Genomic DNA, 17,965 nt, shown 5'->3' with positions numbered 1-17,965 from the left:
GAAACAGGGCTTCCCTGGTAGCACAGTGGTTGAGAGTCCGCCTGCCGATGCAGGGGACACGGGTTCGTGCCCCGGTCTGGGAAGATCCCACATGCCGCGGAGCGGCTGGGCCCGTGAGCCATGGCTGCTGAGCCTGCGCGTCCGGAGCCTGTGCTCCGCAATGGGAGAGGCCACAGCAGTGAAAGGCCCGCGTATCGCAAAAAAAAAAAAACCCACAGAAACACAGATCTTGGACCCCATACCCACAGTTTCTGATCAGGGTCTGGTGGGGCTGGAGAATTTGCATTTCAAGGATATTCTCAGTGATACTACTGATCAAAGGCACGTGTTTTGAGAGCCCCTGTCTTAAAGTTATGCCCTTTTCCACAATACCTAGCATTCCTTCCTCCCAAATTATGTAAAAATTAGTTTCCTCTTGGCCATTCCTAATACCTCTTCATCCTTTTGTAATTCCGTAGGGCCAGTACTGTCCCATAGAAATATCATGTGAGACGTACACTGAGTTTTAAATTCTCTAAACTTAGTTTCAAATTTATGTAAATTTTCTAAAATTCAATTTTCTATATTAGCCACATCAGAAAGTAAAAAGATGAAATTAATTTTATTGATACATTTTCTTTAACCCAATATATCCAAAATATTGTCACCCAACACATACTTTATATAAAAAATATTAACGAGTGATTTTACTCCTTTTCTCTTACGTTCAGACTTACTAATTCCTTGAAGTCTGATGTCTGTTTTTGACATTTACAGAGCATCTCATTTTGGACTAGCCATATCTCAAGTGCTCTATAGGCATATATGGCTAGTGGCTGCTATCATGGACAGCAGTGCCATAGAACTTTAGAGTCAAGAAAACTGGGGCACTGAGGGCTCTTCATGGTCTGCCCACTTCTATGAGTTTCACTACATTTTCTCAGTTTTAAAATGTACCTGATTGTCAGACACATTATCGATTTAACAGATTTTAAGGAAAAAAGGAACAATTACAGCATTAAATGTACACATTGATTTTAAAATGCCTGTCAGTCTAAAACTTCTCTTTATTTTTATACATAGAACCAAATATTTCATGATGCACTTGTTTTCCTCCTGCTACTTGTCCTATCCCCATCTCCTCCCCCATCAGCAATCCCTTCCTCCAGCAAGATAATCCTCGTTAACAACTTAGTATTTGTGCTTCTTTATTTTTCCTCCATCCTCATATAATTCTATACAAATGTACACACAGAAGTTTGTCTATAATTGTTTTATTAAAACAGGATATTATACCCACTTCTCTGCATAATTCTTTTCTTATTCAATAATAATTCATGAAAATCCCTGCAAGTCAGCTAGAGGTTATAGTTCATTCCTTTTCATAGCTACAGAAGAGTCTATGAAGTGGAGTACCATAATTCATTCATTATTTCTGTTATTGCTGGATATTTGCACATTATCCTTTTTTTAAGCACTAAGAAAATGCTATAAAAAAGCAGAAACCTTTAGATAGATAGGTAGATAAATTGATCAATCCATAGATAGCTATCATTGCCTACTCTCTCTTTAAATTAGCTTGCAGGGACTTCCCTGGTGGCTCAGTGGCTAAGAATCTGCCTGCCAACGCAGGGGACATGGGTTCCATCCCTGGTCCAGGAAGACCCCACATGCCGTGGAGCAACAAAGCCCATGCACCACCACTACTAAGCCTGCACTCTACAGCCCACGCGCCACAACTACTGAGCCCGCGTGCTGCAACTACTGAAGCTGGCGCACCTAGAGCCCGTGCTCTGCAACAAGAGAAGCCACCTCATTGAGAAGCCGCGCACCACAACGAAGAGTAGCTCCCGCTTGCCGCAACTAGAGAAAGCCCGCGCAGCAACGAAGACCCAACGCAAAAATAAATAAATAAATTTAACAAAAAAAATTTTTAAATAGATAGATAAATAAATAAATTAGCTTGCAATCTCTTTGTTAGCCTTTACCTTAGACATTCTCCCACCATATCTGGGCTCTTTCTTTCTAATAAATGAAACCAGTTGTCTGTACCATCCAAGCAAATCATTTTAAATCAATTTCCTAATGAATTCTTCCACAGTCAACAACTGGTTCAGACTAATATATCTCCCCTTAACTCTCCCCAGTCATGCTCTCTCTATTCAGCTGTTCTCTTCAACTGTCTGGCTTCCTGGTAAATAGTAAACAAAGCTGGGGAAAATCCACATAGGCATGATTTTTTTGTTGTACATCCACTCACTTTGCAAAAAATACTGGTTGACATTAACCATATTAATTTCTTCACTGATATTTTAAAATTAAAAAAAGAAACACAGACTAGGAATCAAAGGTCCTGTAATCCATAAGCTACCCAAAGTAGCACAGATGGTAACTCAAGTAGTAATAATAATGAGAATGATAAATAGCAACAACTAACATTTATTGTTAGTTCATGATAGGCACTGTTCTAAGTACTTTACATATGTTAATTCATTTGCTTCTTCAAATCTCCATAAGGTAAATACTCTTATTATTTAAATATTATTCCCACTTTATGGCTGAGGACTCTGAGATGATACCTCCAGGAAATGGCAGAAGGAGGACTGAAATGTAGACAGTATGACTCCAGAGTTCTATCTGCTCACCTCGAAATAAAGCGCCTCACCTGGGAAATAAGTAAGTAGTAAATCACCTCACCTCCTCTGTTTGAAACTCAGTGCCCTCAGCTGTAAAATGGGTAGAGTAATACCAGCTCTTCCTACCTTTAGGATTGCTGAGAGGAAACATGAAAAACACTGAAAGCTCTAACAAGGGGAGGTCATCTGGTTTAAGGTTGGAAAATTGGGCTGAGACTATTTCATCATCTGAAGCAAATACTAACCGGATAGTGTTTTATACAACAGCAAACCAAGCCATTTTCTGACCACACATATCCTTGTGAAGGTGAGACTGGACATACAGGGCCAGCTAATGCAGACCGTGAACGACGCCAGATTCTCACAGCTGCTGATTTGCCTGGAATTAGGAAAAAAAGCAGCCAACCTTTACCTCTATTGTGTAGCTTGACCGTGTCCTTCCTCTCTCTTCTCCAGTCTTCGGACTTTGCTTAATAGAAGCACCATGCTATAAATCTTACATACTTAAGGGCCAAAAAACTCTCCGGAGCCCGCACACTGAAATGTGTGTGGGAGTTCAGCAGTACTGAATTTTCAAATAAAACGATTAACAGGCACCTCTAGGGCAGCCTCTGAGAAAACAATCCTTCCTGACTTGCCACCTTAATCCGAGGAAGCTTTTTGTTCTCAGGTTTAATAAAATAGTTGGAAAGTAACGTAGGGATGAGGGTCTAGAAGCAGGTAGAGAGCAGCACCCCATTCTCCAGTCTGCAGGCTCCCATTAGCAACCTGAATCTCATCTCTGCTCTCTGTCCAGGCCTAACTAGGCCACTGGAATGTGCTACTGGGGAGGTTTCAGTCACTTCGTTCAATTTTCACTGCAATCAGCTCTAATTACTTGTTGCTAGAAACATTTTCTCCAAGATTTTAATAGTCGGAAATGGGTTCACCTGATCGGAAGCCTACTTGCTTTTTGGTAGCACAATAACATCTGTCAGACTTCCTGAAGCAGAGAATTAAAATCAGTTAAAAGGATGAACATAATCCAATCCAATTCAATCCCAGACTGATGCCTACAAGCCTCCTATTTGCTGAAACAATGATTTAGATGCCCTGCCAAATAAATATAGGATGTTTATAGCCTAACACAATAGGAATCTGCCTCATTTATGCAGCAGGAAGATCGTTTACAGCCAATTTCTAAAAGACACCAAGCATCAATAATAAATTTTCAAATCAAGGCCAGAAATTGCAATACTCAAAAAAGGCCTGTCAGGCAATATGAAATTGTTGTCAGAAGGAGGGTTTTCAGGGACGCCATATACCAGTTTATAATCCAGAAGTGACTATAAAATGGTCATGGCCAGCCTGGCTTTCCAAGTCTCTGGGAAGGAGGAGGCTTGGCTGTAAAGGAGATCTGGGGCAACAAGAACAGGGCATCTCCTACTGAGAGATCTCAGCACCAGCCTGGTGGCCTTTGGAGACGATCGCTAGAGCCACACTTTTTCTCAGCTACATCTGCTTCTTGGGAGCAATTCCTGCTTTGCACTTATGGAGAAGAGGCTGAATAATGCTGTTGGAGGGGCTCAATTCTCTGCCCCACAGGGATTGTGTAGCCAGACCTTCCCTTTACTTATACATGTGTGCATGCTCACACACACATACACACACACAGACTTAAACAGGAATTTAAACATCCTAACCTTTTCCCTCTAATCCATCCCATACCATCCCAGGTGCTATTAAAACTTGTAGGAAGGGCTTCCCTTGTGGAGCAGTGGTTGAGAGTCCGCCTGCTGATGCAGGGGACACGGGTTTGTGCCCCGGTCCGGGAAGATCCCACGTGCCACGGAGCGGCTGGGCCCGTGAGACACGGCCACTGAGCCTGCGCGTCCGGAGCCTGTGCTCCGCAACGGGAGAGGCCACACAACAGTGAGAGGCCCGCGTACCGCAAAAAAAAAAAAAAAAAAAAACCTTGCAGGAAATGAAAAGTAGCTCCTACTCACAGGAAGATCGACTTCTGGGATGGAGCCTAGAAAAATGGCTCTGGGTCGCAGCTCAATCACTTACTAGCTGTGTGACTCTGAGAAAGTCACTGATACTTCCGTGTCTCATTGTCTGACCTATAATACACAGGAAATAGTAGCTCATGTGAGGAGGAAGTAAGATCGTGCATGAAAATTCTTGAAAAGAACTCCCAAGGTGTTCACTGAATTCATTGTTGCCAACTGGATCTGGATCTCATCTGAGCTTCCTACAAGAGCAAGCTGGGGAGTCAGGAACAGGAAAGGGTACCATTCTGGCTGACATTTGGAGTGATAGGACACATAAAAAAGCCTCTCCTCGAGAAAAGTAGTCAGAATAAGACGGTTGGTATTTAAGCTCTCCCATTATCTAGCTCTCTGCCTTTTATTAAGTCCCTTAATCTCTCTGAGCTTTACTTTCCTCATGTATGCAACGGGATTCATGATGACACCTTACAGCATTACAGTGAATATGAAACAAGAAAACATATACGAACATGTTCTGTAAACCCTAACGAATGTTCCCTCCCTGGGTCTAGGCCCTCAACTACACTGTCTTGTTTATTTTCTTCATAGCTCAGAATGACTTGAAATGTCCTGTGTGTTTTTCTACTGTTTGTCTGATTCACCCCACTAGAATGTCAACTCCCCAAAGGCAGGAGCTCTGTCTTAACAGCTGTATCACTCATGCTTAGAGTGGTCTTTTTCTGAATATTTCTTACCTGATTGCTAGACAAGCACAGTGGCAGCCCCAGAGAAAAAATTTTGAAGCACATGAAATCTTCCCTCATTGACCCCTCTGCCCATCCATCTTAGCATCCGAAATGCACAACTGCCTCCTTCCTGTGACTGGGGAATCCTCTATGTATGAAGCAAGTCTCTCTCTCCCTAGAGAAGCTGCAAATGCCAGGTACCCACGTCCCAGCCTCCCTTGCAGCTAGGGTGCAGGATGTGACTGGGCTCTGTCCCCAGGCTCACCCGCTGCACACTTCCCACTGAAAGCTAGTGACTTCCAGAAGAACTACACAATCCTCATCCTGGCAAGACTCTGGTCAGGGAGCTGGCTCTGCTGATGGCCTTCATAGCAGCATCTGGGGTCCTGGGTTAGGAATATCGACGGAGCAGGCTGCTATATCTGCACCCAAGGTGTGTCTTCACTGGGTCATATCTGTGGCATGATGTCGGCCCTTGTTCCTGATTGTCTTCCCTCCAGGCATGGTTCCTTGGGCTCTTCTGGATATCCTCTACATACAACTTTAATTAGTGCTTTTATGCTTCACTTATCCAGGACTGGTTTGTTGTTTGACTGATAGGATCCTCCAATTCCCCAAACAGCCCAGTATCTCCATCAGATTAAAAGTGACCCTGGTCCCCTAAGAGACTCCAGCTAAACTGTCTTGCTAGCAATTACCTGCTCCCCCCAACAACCCTTTGCCTTTTCCCAGATGAAATTGCACGTTTCCTGGTGCTTTTTCCCTTAGGACCTTACTTTCTGTAAGAGGTAATCTGATCAGTTAATTCAAGCCAATGTGTTAATTTCTGATGCTAATTTAATATTACCCCAGCATTTTAGCAGATACTTTTAATGCCTCAGAGCAAAGGAGAGAGGAATCACACAGTGGCCAGGGCCTGTGAGGGTTCTATTCTTTGTCTGCAATCTCAAAGGTCCTACCTCCATTGAGACATCACGGACAGTCCAAAGATGGATGCATTGTGGACCAATCACATGGTGACCCTGGTGCAGTTTATGGAATCAGTCTTTACTTCATGATTATCGACGTGCCTGCATATACACAGATGCTTATGTGTGCGCATACACACACACACACACACACACACACACACACACGAACCCCTACCTAAATACTTCATTGGCTTCCCATTGCTTTTAGAATGAGGAGCAAAATCTTTAACATTCCCAGTAATGCCCTGAATCCTGAGCCCTAACCCAGTGATATAAATGATTATATCATTTGGCTCTCAGGTGGGGAGAGGGGCAGTTAAAATCCTGATTTGTAGCATTTGCTGATTTTAGTGGCATAAATACTTCCCAAATGTTACTTTCAAGCTACCAAAATAATATCAACAAGGTTATAAAATTCCTGAATATTTAATAATGGCTCTCTCAAGCCAACAGGTGCCCCCAGCTCCAGAACACCACCATTTTCCCAGTCACTTCTCAGTACTCTCGTCATTCTAAACCCATTCATTGGCTTTTCAACTTCCAACTTCCTCAATGGGTCAAATATTTCTGTATTACTAGGGCTAGGCCTGATATATATGTCAGGTCGGATCTATAAGTTCAGAAAATAATTTTGCTTCCAATATATAACTAGCTGGTTCATACTATTTCATTCAGTTAAGCAAACACATACTGAGTTTTTAATATTTCCAAGACACAGTATTAGGCCTGGACCATCAGAAATAACAGATACTCCGTTCCTGTTTTCAAGGAACTGACGATTTCAAGCTACCTGACAGATGAGACCTCCTGCGTTCTGAAAGATCTCTGAGAGAGAAGGCCTCACCACACTCTTGGCAACTGCCACACTCAATTCTCAGTTCGCTGAGTAATTTATGTGTGTGCTTCTAATTCCTTGAGAATCAATGCATCTCCATTTCCTCTTATTCTGGGTGCCAGAAGCAAGAACATTTGGTCACCATTCTTCACATTAATAAGCCTTCACTCCCTGAGAGTTATTGAGTTATACCTTTGTCTTCTCTTTCTAGATTAAATAATTCCAATCCCTTTAACCTTTTTCAGAGGTCCTATTTGCCAGCCTTCAGCTTAATCATTTTCACTGCACCCTCTGGAGTCTCTCCAAGTCTTCAGCATTAAAATTTGTTGCTTTTGCCATTGAGCTCACTCTTCTAAGCAACTTATTCTTTCACGTAAACCAAGACGAAAGAAAAGCAGCCCCCAAATAAAAGGAAGAGAGTAGACAGAAGGACAGATTTCCTATGTAAGGAATTCATGTAGGACACTCACACGCTGACAGCAAATAGCATTTGTCAGCACTATTAAGGAAAAAGGGCCAAGACCAGAAGAATTTCTAAATAGTGCCAACCATTCTGCTTGACAATTATCTAAATTACTTTTAAGCAGATAAGGCTATTAACAAGCGAATATGGGGCTTGCTTTAGTTACACCTGAAGTTCTCAGACGGGTGCTTACAAAATCATTGTTAATGAGATCAGACAGGAGTTTTTGATTCTGTACCATACCTCTGGCTGCCAAGCAGACTGTCCAGAGGTTACTGTGTAATTTACAGGCAGCGCCTTTGACTGGTCAATCCTGGCAAAGTGCAAAAGATCTTTCATTTCATTCTGTCAGTCAACAGAAATTAATATTTCCTGAGCTAAGAGTGCAGGAATTCTAAATGAGTTTTAAGAAAGGATGTACAGAGGCTGATCAAATACATGCTGATCACTGTATGGTACCAACATATGCCAAAAGGCACAGATACGGAAACCAGAGCTCTGGTGAAAACCCTCTTCAAGATAAGCACGATGACTTAGAGATCTCTCTTACTAAGATCCCTCCCTGCCTTTTTCTCTTATTGTTCCACTGAGATGAACCTGCCCCCTGTGAGCCAGTAGTGTGCCACACACACACACACACACACACACACACACAGAGAAAGAGAGAAAAGGAGCGGGGGGGGGGGGGGGGAGAGGGGGAGAAAGAGGGAGACAGAGGAGAGTGTGTGACGATTCTACTGACACATTTCCAAATGCTTTCAAGAAGCTGGGAAAACTCTTTCTGGGTAACATTCTACCTGTTCTGTTTCAGGGACTTCTTTGTTTTGGAGCCAGTGTTTAGAAAAAATAAATTATTTTCCCATCTGGAAAAGTTAAAAGTATACAATTAGGGTGAAAACAGTTGGTTGGATATGGAGAAGTGGAAAGAGAGAGACTATTGCTTTCTCTGGGCTAGTTCTGGGAAAACTGTAGTTAGTGTTCATCTAGTTCAATTTCTGAAGTTAGTATGGCTGTGGTCAGACCCTGTCTGGCTGAGACCCAGCAGGGCTGAGAGAGGTCTGTCAACAGCAGCCATGGGAAAACCAGCTACGTACTGAAAAAGACTCCTTGCCAAGTTCTCTAATAACAGGACACATTCATGATTTGGTGTGGAGTTTTCTCAGGGAGGTGTAGACCCAAAGACAGTTCAGCCTATCAAACAATGACTTAAACGCTAAGACTTATGGAATTGATACAGTGAACCTTAAATAATCGGCAATTAAGATGGCCAAGAGCTTATAACCACAGCATCTTATGGAGAAGCACCTCCTGGGCGAAAGAAGACAGTTCACTAAGCTGTTTAATTTATCCGTGTGGACCCATTATACCCCTCCTATTCTTGCTGGCTCTTCATGCCCAGGCACACGCCCCAGGTGTCTGTCCACCTGAGTGAAGGAAAGGCATAGGTACGCAAACGCAGTTGGTAAATAAATGCACAGTTGAGCTCCGGGAGCTCTGAAACAATGGTGATTAAAGCTGTAGCATACTGAATAGTTGTGTGTTGAGAAATCAACATTGTAATGTAATAATTACCATTTTTAGAAAGGCAAGATTCCAATTATGAAGTGAACTACAAATCACCCCGATTTCATTTATTTCATGGTAAAGACAGTCTCGTAAATTGTTACCAAGTGGTAAGCAAATGAAAGCAGGGCACTGATATCAATGTATGTTGCCATGTTACTTTGTAGTGGTAATGGCAAGTGGCCAATAATGTTGGATGAATAAATCACTAGTAGACACAACTCAATGCTCCCTCTCTTTATCTAAATACGTACCTCAGAGACTTATACCAAGTCGTTTCTAAGAAACAGCAATTTGCATCACTCTGCTATAATCCATTGCACCTTGGGAAGCAATCTTTATCCCATTTAAATTTGAGAAATAATATCACCAATACCAAACATGCGCATTTCTACACTGGGAAGGTTAAAAGAAAACAAAAACCAAAGGGGGGAAAAGAAAAACAGAGAAAATAAAAGGAAAGTAAGGAAAAGGGGAGAAAGACAAGAAGTAAAAAACAGATCGGTGAATTTTAAAAAACATCTATCTTTAACGAACAAGTGACATTTTCAGTAAAGTTTTTCTGAATCTGAAAAAGTAAAATAAAATTCCTGCTGACTTTCAAAAGCCAAACCTTTGGGTCATTCTTTAAAAAAATAGATAACCAGCAGATTAAAGGAACTCCATTTACAAAAATCAAATGAACCTCTAACAAAGCTTGTTTGGGACATGAATAAATCATCTGGTCATGAATTATTCATTGTTATCAAGAAACAAGCCGGGATTCCAGGAACTGGGCTGAGGGAAGTGCTAAAACCAGGGAGTGAGTGAGTTCACTGTCTCAAACCCACCATGGGAAGGGAGAGGACAGGCCACAGGGTACTGACAAGTGATGCTGACCATGCTAGATGGTTTCAGGGGACACTGGCAGCATTTACACCCCAGAGCATAAAGCAAATAGAATTTAATCCTTACCTTACTTTAGAAAATTGCATGTACTTAGTAACAGACCATAAGACATTTTGAACATTGGATCTTTTTTCTTTTGAATGCGCGACATACATGGGGAATATGAGCTGTATGCAAAAGACAGTAGGAGTTAAAAGTTTGCATTTAAGGGAGATGACTAGAAAATTCCTTAAAGATACACTGTTAAGAGTAGTCTGGGGCTTCCCTGGTGGTGCAGTGGTTGAGAGTCTACCTGCTAATGCAGGGGACACGGGTTCGAGCCCTGGTCTGAGAGGATCCCACATGGCGCAGAGCAACTGGGCCCGTGAGCCATAACTACGGAGCCTGCGCATCTGGAGCCTGTGCTCCGCAGCAAGAGAGGCCACCATAGTGAGAGGCCCGCGCACCGCGATGAAGAGTGGACCCCGCTTGCCGCAACTAGAGAAAGCACTCACACAGAAACGAAGACGCAACACAGCAAAAATAAATTAATTAATAAACTCCTACCCCCAACATCTTCTTTAAAAAAAAAAGAGCAGTCTGACCTACTCGTTCATGGCTTTGGGGGTTATATTCTTTTTATTGGGGTCGGGAAGAAGGAAAGGGAGCCTCTCACACTTAATCAACTAATCAGCCTATGTATGTGTTCCAGGTCCAAACTGCTTTGCAGGAACTACGATCATTCCGGCTGGCATTGAAGTGAAAGTGGATGAATGTAACATCTGTCACTGTCACAACGGGGACTGGTGGAAGCCTGCTCAGTGTTCAAAACGCGAATGCCAAGGCAAGCAGACTGTGTAGAACAGATTCCCACCCGATGACGAGCTCTTAGGAGAGAATGCTATGCCTTCTACACTGCACATGTTTAAAACAAGAGAAAACAAACCAACTCCTGCCAGCTACAACAGGGTCACCAGCAAAACCTTTTAGGGTTGACAAAAGTGAACATTTTACTAAGAGGAAATTTCTCTTTCTTTCTTGCTATATAAAATATATATAGCATATAGCTATCAAAACTGCTTTTGTAATTATCCATGCTTGATGGTGACTTGACAACTGGATTTCTGGAACAAAAAGAAAGAAATAGCCTTGTACAGGTTTCTTCTCTAGTGACACCTCTGGCCTGCCAGCTCACCATCTACTGACTTTCTCCATTTTTACTCTTCCGTAAACTGGCATTTTTCTCTTGGAGTGATTTATTTTTTCCTCTTTAGAGTCTAAGGGGCCAGATTTGACTGCACAGTAAGGTTTTGAGTTGTGTCAAATAAGCTTCAGTAAAGCAGTGTCAGGAGTGAGGACCCTCCTGATTAGGAATATGCAAAAGCACCCAAGCAATCACTCCCCTCGAGTGAATCTTGCCCTGCAGGGTCAGAAGAGAGAGGTGCACATAGCTGGACCCACTGCTGGGCTGGGTGCGGAACTGGAGCTCAGTGCATTATGCGGGGACTCACAATTTGATTCTTACAAACCACACATTTCATTCACAAGATTTTGAAACTGCCGATCAAAATCTAATATGTGAAGAATACCACGAGCATCACTAAAGAATCCAAAGGGAGACAGGTATTCAAAATTGCAGCATCAATCACCAGGCTTTCTCATGATGCTGAATTGAAGTTCGGCTTACAACGAAACACACTACACCCACTCTGTCCCCTGGCACGATAAATACCAGAACCAGGGTGAGCAGCCCCACTGTGAATCTGAATCCTTCTGAACACTTCTGGCTTTTGAGTTCAGATTTGGCTGAAAGCCAGTCATACACACAGGCAGTTTTTCTGGTTCGGGACTGTGTCTGCCATGTTACAGTAACGACCGCTCAGCCCTCTGTCTAAAACAGATTCAGGACACTCTTTCCACCTCAAGTGCTGATTTAAAGATTAGGGTAGAGTGAGTCTTGCACAATACAATTCCATTTGTTGAACAGTTTTTAAAATGTATATATTAGACACTGAACAATTAAAATGAACCTTTGAAGAGTCTCAAGGTTGCCCTGGTAATGCTGCTAGTATAGGAACAGAAAAAATAAAATACACAGGGTATCTGATGCCACCTCTATTCAAGTGCAAATTTAACAATTCTGAAACCACATGGCATAGCTAGTCACTTATTCCACTCTCCTGTCTTGAAAACCCTGGCACAGATCTGGTAGGGTCCTTGAGGAACCTTGAAGGTTGTCTTCATTACCAATGTTCTTTCCTTTTCTGCTCCCACTCTCACCTGGGCTTGGCCATAGCTCCAGCGGAGTTGCCGCATTCCTGTACAAGGTCTCTCAACCTCAGCGCTATAGACATTTGGGGCCAGACAATTAATTGTCATTGGGAGCTGTCCTGTGCATTTTTAGGATGTTTAGCAGCATTCTTGGCTTCTATCCACTAAATGCCAAGAGCAGTACCCTAACTGTAATAACAGAATGTCTCTGGACATTGCCAAATGTCCCCAGGGTGTGTGGAAGGGGGCAGGATTTCACCTGGTTGAGAACCATTGGTCTAGAATAATCAGTACAGAGTGGTCTTCTACCGGGGGGGAGTACCAGGCAAGGTCTGGCTGAGGCTGTGGCTTTGGTGAGCCTCTGAGCCCTTGCGGACAGGCACGACCAGCAGCCCCGAGGGGACGGGTCAGTCTCCTCCAAAGGGAGTGATGCTTCATCACCACAGGTCCACCCTCAGGACACACATCTCTTTAGTCTCATCAACGGGGTTTTCCTTTAAAATCGTCAAGCCTCTCCTCCCTGGAAGCTCCTCCCGTCATCAAGAAAGAGCTGTCATTTCCAAAATTAATGTGTTGACGAGTTGGACCTGACACTTCTCACACACACTGTGCTCGTGTTCTGATACCAATAGTCGGGCTGGCGCCATCCGAGGGAGAACATCAAGCCGCCTTCCCTTAGAACAGCAATTCTCAGCAAGGGTGGTGCTTTTCAGTTGCCACCCTGGATACATCATAAAGACAGTCATGAATCATTCATGAACAATTCTGCATGATTTATTCCTGCACTTCAAAGCAAAGGCACTCCACACTTCAGCTTGTTTCTAGACAGAGATGTATTATAGAGCTTTCTTTGCCCTGAGGTTGCCTACTGCCAGCCTCAAAAATCTTCACTCTTGGAAAGAAATAATAATAATAAATGACAGGAATAAGGTTTGAAACCCAGAAAACATCATTAATAGGGCCATGTTTCATAGTACCCTATCTATTATTAAGGAGTTACTATGTCCTTTGTAGAAAACAGAAGGCGAGAGCAACTGGGAAGCCAGGGTACAGAAATTTTGCATCAAAGGCTGGGCACAGTGAGAGTCACAACAAGAATTTTCAAGAATGAAGTACACTACCCATCAAGAAACTCTCTTCAGAGAGTTTGCAGAATGAAGGCTGCCCAGCAGCCTCTGCTACCAGCCAGAGAGAGGGATTATTTTATTGTTGTCCTTGGATTTTTTTTTTTCCCTCTCAGAGTCTCACTACAAGCTGTTTCCTTTAAGACTTTGTAGCACTGACATTTTTCCCCCTTTAGGAAGAGATGAACCTATACTGTGACAGAATTTCTCATAAACTGATAAACACTTTACAACTTCCTTCTGCCCAGGTCATTGAGAAATCCTTTCCAAACTCTGAACAACACAGTTCTGGTTTCATCTGTTGTTGTTGTTGTTGTTGTTTTTCTTTTGAAAGCTTTGTCTGCAGCTACCCCATCACCACTACCCTCCTACATCTCCTCCGCCTTTGGTTCTTGGCTTTAACTACAGCTCTGTTTAAATAAAGGATCAACATCCTGATTGACAGCTGATGCCTGTTAAAAAACGATTCAGTTTCTAAAATCTTTGAAAAACGGTGTGCCTGAAAACTAGTGAGAGAAAAAAAAAACACTAAACACTCAACTGTAAAAAGGGGATTCTAGCTACAATATTTGATGTGTAAAAGAATATATTATTAAAAAACTATTTTGTTAAATATAAAGTGTGTTAACCAGCAAACACGGTCTGTGGTATATTTTCCTTCCTGAATTTCTCCCTTCTCCCTACTCTTCATTTAATGACTAATTCTAAGTGACTTCTATCATCTGAAAATACATGTGTTGTTAGAGCTATGTTCAATTAGAATTAGGCATCGCTTTAGCGTTTGTCTGAGCACATTTTCATTTTTCCTAAGAGAAGGCAAGGCTGATTTAGGGATCAGAGAGGAACTCAAACCAGCAGTGAGAGGGTTAGTGATAGGAAAAATATTTCCCTGACCCAGATCCATGCACACCACTAATGATAATCCGTAATTTTTGAGGGCTTACTCTGTGGCAGGCCCTGTGCTGTGCACTGAACCTTTTCTATTCAAGACACACAGCACAGCTACGAGGCAGGGGCTCTTATTATCTCTGCTTTGCTGTTGAGGAAACCAGAATACGAAGAGGTTAAATGCTTTGCCCAAGGTCACAAGATCTTAACGGGCAAAGCAGAAATTCTTTACTGTAGAAGTTTTCAATCATACACAAAAATTGAGAAGATTGTATAAGGAACCTCCATTTACCCATTGCCAAGATGCAACAGTTCTCAAGGTTCTGCGTAATACTTCATCTATTGTTTTCCCTTGAATATTTTAAAGCAAATATCAGGCATATCATTTCATCCCTACATCATCAAAGAGAGTAATCATCTCTTTGAAAAAAGGGATAGTTTTTACCAAACCTAACAAAATTAATAATTTCTTAATATCATCAATATCCAGTTTATATTCAAATTTCTTAGATTTTTCTAAACTATAGCAGAGGAGGGGTGTTTGCATGATCCAAAGCGAACCATCTGTAACATTGCATTTGGTCATTATGCCTCCTAAGTCCACAGTAGTGATGTGAACCCCGCCAACAGACAGCTGTGAACTCTGACAGACTCCTGGGTCTGTTGTTGTTACCAGAAGGTTGTGTTGGGGGAAATCACTCCTTTAAAGTCCATGTTAAACTCCTCCCTAGACTCTAAGCAGGGCAAGCAGTAGGCAAGAGGCTTTCTACCAATAGTGGAAACAAAGCCCTTGACCGAGAACCATTTCCAATGACCAGCAGCCAGAGGACGCCGCCTTTTATACATGTGTAAGCTTTCCTTATGGAGTAAGTGCAAACTGTTATTCTCCTTCTCCTTGAGACAAACATACTGCCTAACAGAGTAAAGCTGAACAATACTTTATAAATTGCCATCATCTACTGCATCGTTGGAGGAAGAAAAAAGCCAACCACTAAGAAAACATCAGCTTGGCATCCCCCGTACACGGATACACGCCCCCGGCTCCACCAACATTTTCTTAAAACAAGATTAGACTGTTGTGCTTTTCAGTTTTTCATCCATCCAACTCTCTTTCCCTATGCCCCTTGCCAAGGACTGTTTACAGTTCATTTCTGATTCAACTTTCATGGAAGGGCACTTCAAAGCATAGGAGAGAAAGCTATGAGACAGTCCTGTGTTTGTTGTTATTTCAGGGTTTATGTTGGTAATACTACTCTTTTAAAGAAAGGCACCTTCATGGTTTTGAAGGACAAATGCTATCTCTGAGTTGGCAACCTTACCTATACTTTCTTACCCTGTTTATAAGGGATTTATACCTCCAACTGGGGGGATAGTCTTATCAGTGAGCCTCAAACTGTACTGTCTGGTATGAACACCTGATTCGCCCTGATCAACCTTATAGACCCAGAAGGCATATTGTTCTTTTGATGAGCTAGTGCCTTAGTGCCTCTCACAGAATAAGAGTTAAATATATTGAGTTAAAGGAACTTCTTGAATTTTAAGGATTCAAAATTTGTTTCATATGCCAAACATTTTCAGTTGTGGTAATGACTTAATGGTTTTCTCTTTAAATTTGAAGACCTTGAACTCATAGTTCTTTGAAGCCCAAACTCCAATGTAATTTATCCCAGTGCTTACCTTACTCCCTGGCTTTGAGTAGGGGCCCTTTTTAAAAAGCTGTACTTTTAAAATCAATTTTCAGTTTTAAAGCCTTTCAAATGAATAGTTATGTGAGGTGGGGGAGGAGTTCGGATATAAAGTTCAGCTATTCAGCTACCACGTCTTGAGCCCCTTCTGTGCATCAGATACTGGCTACTTTACAAGAGAAAATGACTTACATTCATCAGCTCAACCGTTCTGATAACTATCATGAAATCATGAACTAGCACTCCCATTTTGCAGACTGGAACAGTGAGATTCAGAGAAGTTCAGTCATTTTCACAGGCTTGCCCAATTTTATATCAGGGCTGTAAGTATTAAACCGAACGTTACCCATAAAACAGCTTAGAATAGAGCCTGGCACATAAGAAGAGCCTATTATGTGTCAGCTATCATTATGAGGTTATGGTATGATAAGAGATATCTCATGGATAAGGTAACCCTAGGTTTGGATCATGAAGCTTAAGTAAAAGACAGGCAGGAATTTGGGGTTTGCTATTGGCATATTTAAAAATAAATAGTATCTTTGGAGTGTGACAAGCAGTCAGGTGTGATTTGAGGGTGAAGTTGAAGATGGTGGGACATGGTGAAAGATGTGTCCAGGAAGGAAACCTCGTTGTCAGGTGATGGAAAATCATGCTCAGAAAACTGGACTTGGTTTTTCTTGATACTGTGGATTAATTAACGTCAAAAAGAGGGTGACATGGCCACATGTAAGTCTTAGGATAACAATTCTGACAGCAGAGTGAAGGACGGGATGGGGTCTAGTGAGAGAGAGGTGGGGACACTAAGGAGAAGCCATTACAAGAGTCCAGGAAGGGATAATGAGGATCTGATCTGGTAGTGGTGTCACTCGAACAGACTGGTTGGGACAACAAGACTTCATGGAGGAACAAATGGGATTCAAGAATTAAAGCAGCCCACATTTCTAGTTCAGGTGATTAGAAGGATATTGATGCTAATCACCACCACCAAAAGCATGGAGCTCATGCTTTCTTTGGGGGCGGCACGTACCCCACTTTAGACTTTATGCTGAAGATGCTGCTAAGACGAAGGTATTTAGGATTAACCTCAGATACGCTTGTCTACAGGGCAGCCCACTCTGTTTCTATTTGCCAACGCCTTTTTCATCCTGGTTTGAATAATTGCAATTTGAAGGGCCAAAGTCCTCCACTGGTCATACATGGTTTCACAGTATTCTTAAAATGGAAGTCAAAGGTTGGCATCAAAAGAACAGAATTCTTTACTAATTTGTGGTCAATATTAATCTCACACCACAGTGAAATAATATCTTTTGCACCGTATGATACAAACTGCTTATAAATTTCCAACAGCTCTCTCTGTTCATGCCCCTTCAGAATATAAATGTCAGTTTTATTTTTACATTATCATTCACCAGGGTTTTGGAAATTCAAAATGAAAGAATTTTTTCAACCATCCACTGTGGCCTTCTCTTTTGTTTTTTCTTTCAGAACATACAGGATTAGGTGACAAATTAGGTCCTGGGAGAGCTTTTTGATCTGAGATTTCCAAGGATATCCACCCTGTTCCCATTCCATTTTTCTTGGCCTTTGTTTGTTTTTTGGTTTCATTCACTTTTTAATTAATCACAACATTGGGTCAGCTAGACCCATTAACTGCATTTCTCATTTAGACCTTTCAGAGATGCAGTTGCAGATGCAATTTAATTTGTTGACCCATGATCAATAGCAATTAATAACATCTCTTTAATCTTGTTGAAAGGTCTGTCTCTGGCTCCCAGTAGCCACCATCTCAAGGGAAAGGTAGGCACACTCACAGGTTATTTAGCTTCTAGGCAATAGCTGCCCTCACCCACCTACTCTTCTCATGGCTTAGTGGCCATTTCAGAAGTCACTGTTCTCTAGGGCCCTTTCAATGATCACAGAAAAGTTTATCCAGACTCTCTTTATCTGATTCCTCCACTGCAAATTCA

General features: G+C 42.1%; 1 protein-coding gene across 1 annotated transcript in view; it reads left to right on the top strand.

Annotated features, from left to right (window-relative positions):
- VWC2L (von Willebrand factor C domain containing 2 like) overlaps nucleotides 1–14,061 on the top strand; it is a 155,678-nt gene extending 141,617 nt beyond the window's left edge. Inside the window, exon 4 of the mRNA XM_029225811.1 lies at nucleotides 10,743–14,061. Coding sequence (XP_029081644.1) covers nucleotides 10,743–10,891 — 149 coding nt within the window. The 3' untranslated portion in view covers nucleotides 10,892–14,061. The remainder of the gene's footprint in view (nucleotides 1–10,742) is intronic.
- The last annotated feature ends 3,904 nt before the right edge of the window (nucleotides 14,062–17,965 follow it).

The sequence above is a fragment of the Monodon monoceros genome, unplaced genomic scaffold (assembly GCF_005190385.1).
Source record: "Monodon monoceros isolate NGI ecotype Baffin Bay Population unplaced genomic scaffold, NGI_Narwhal_1 Super_Scaffold_16, whole genome shotgun sequence".
Taxonomy (NCBI): domain Eukaryota; kingdom Metazoa; phylum Chordata; class Mammalia; order Artiodactyla; family Monodontidae; genus Monodon; species Monodon monoceros.
This window is presented reverse-complemented; position numbering and strand designations above follow the sequence as displayed.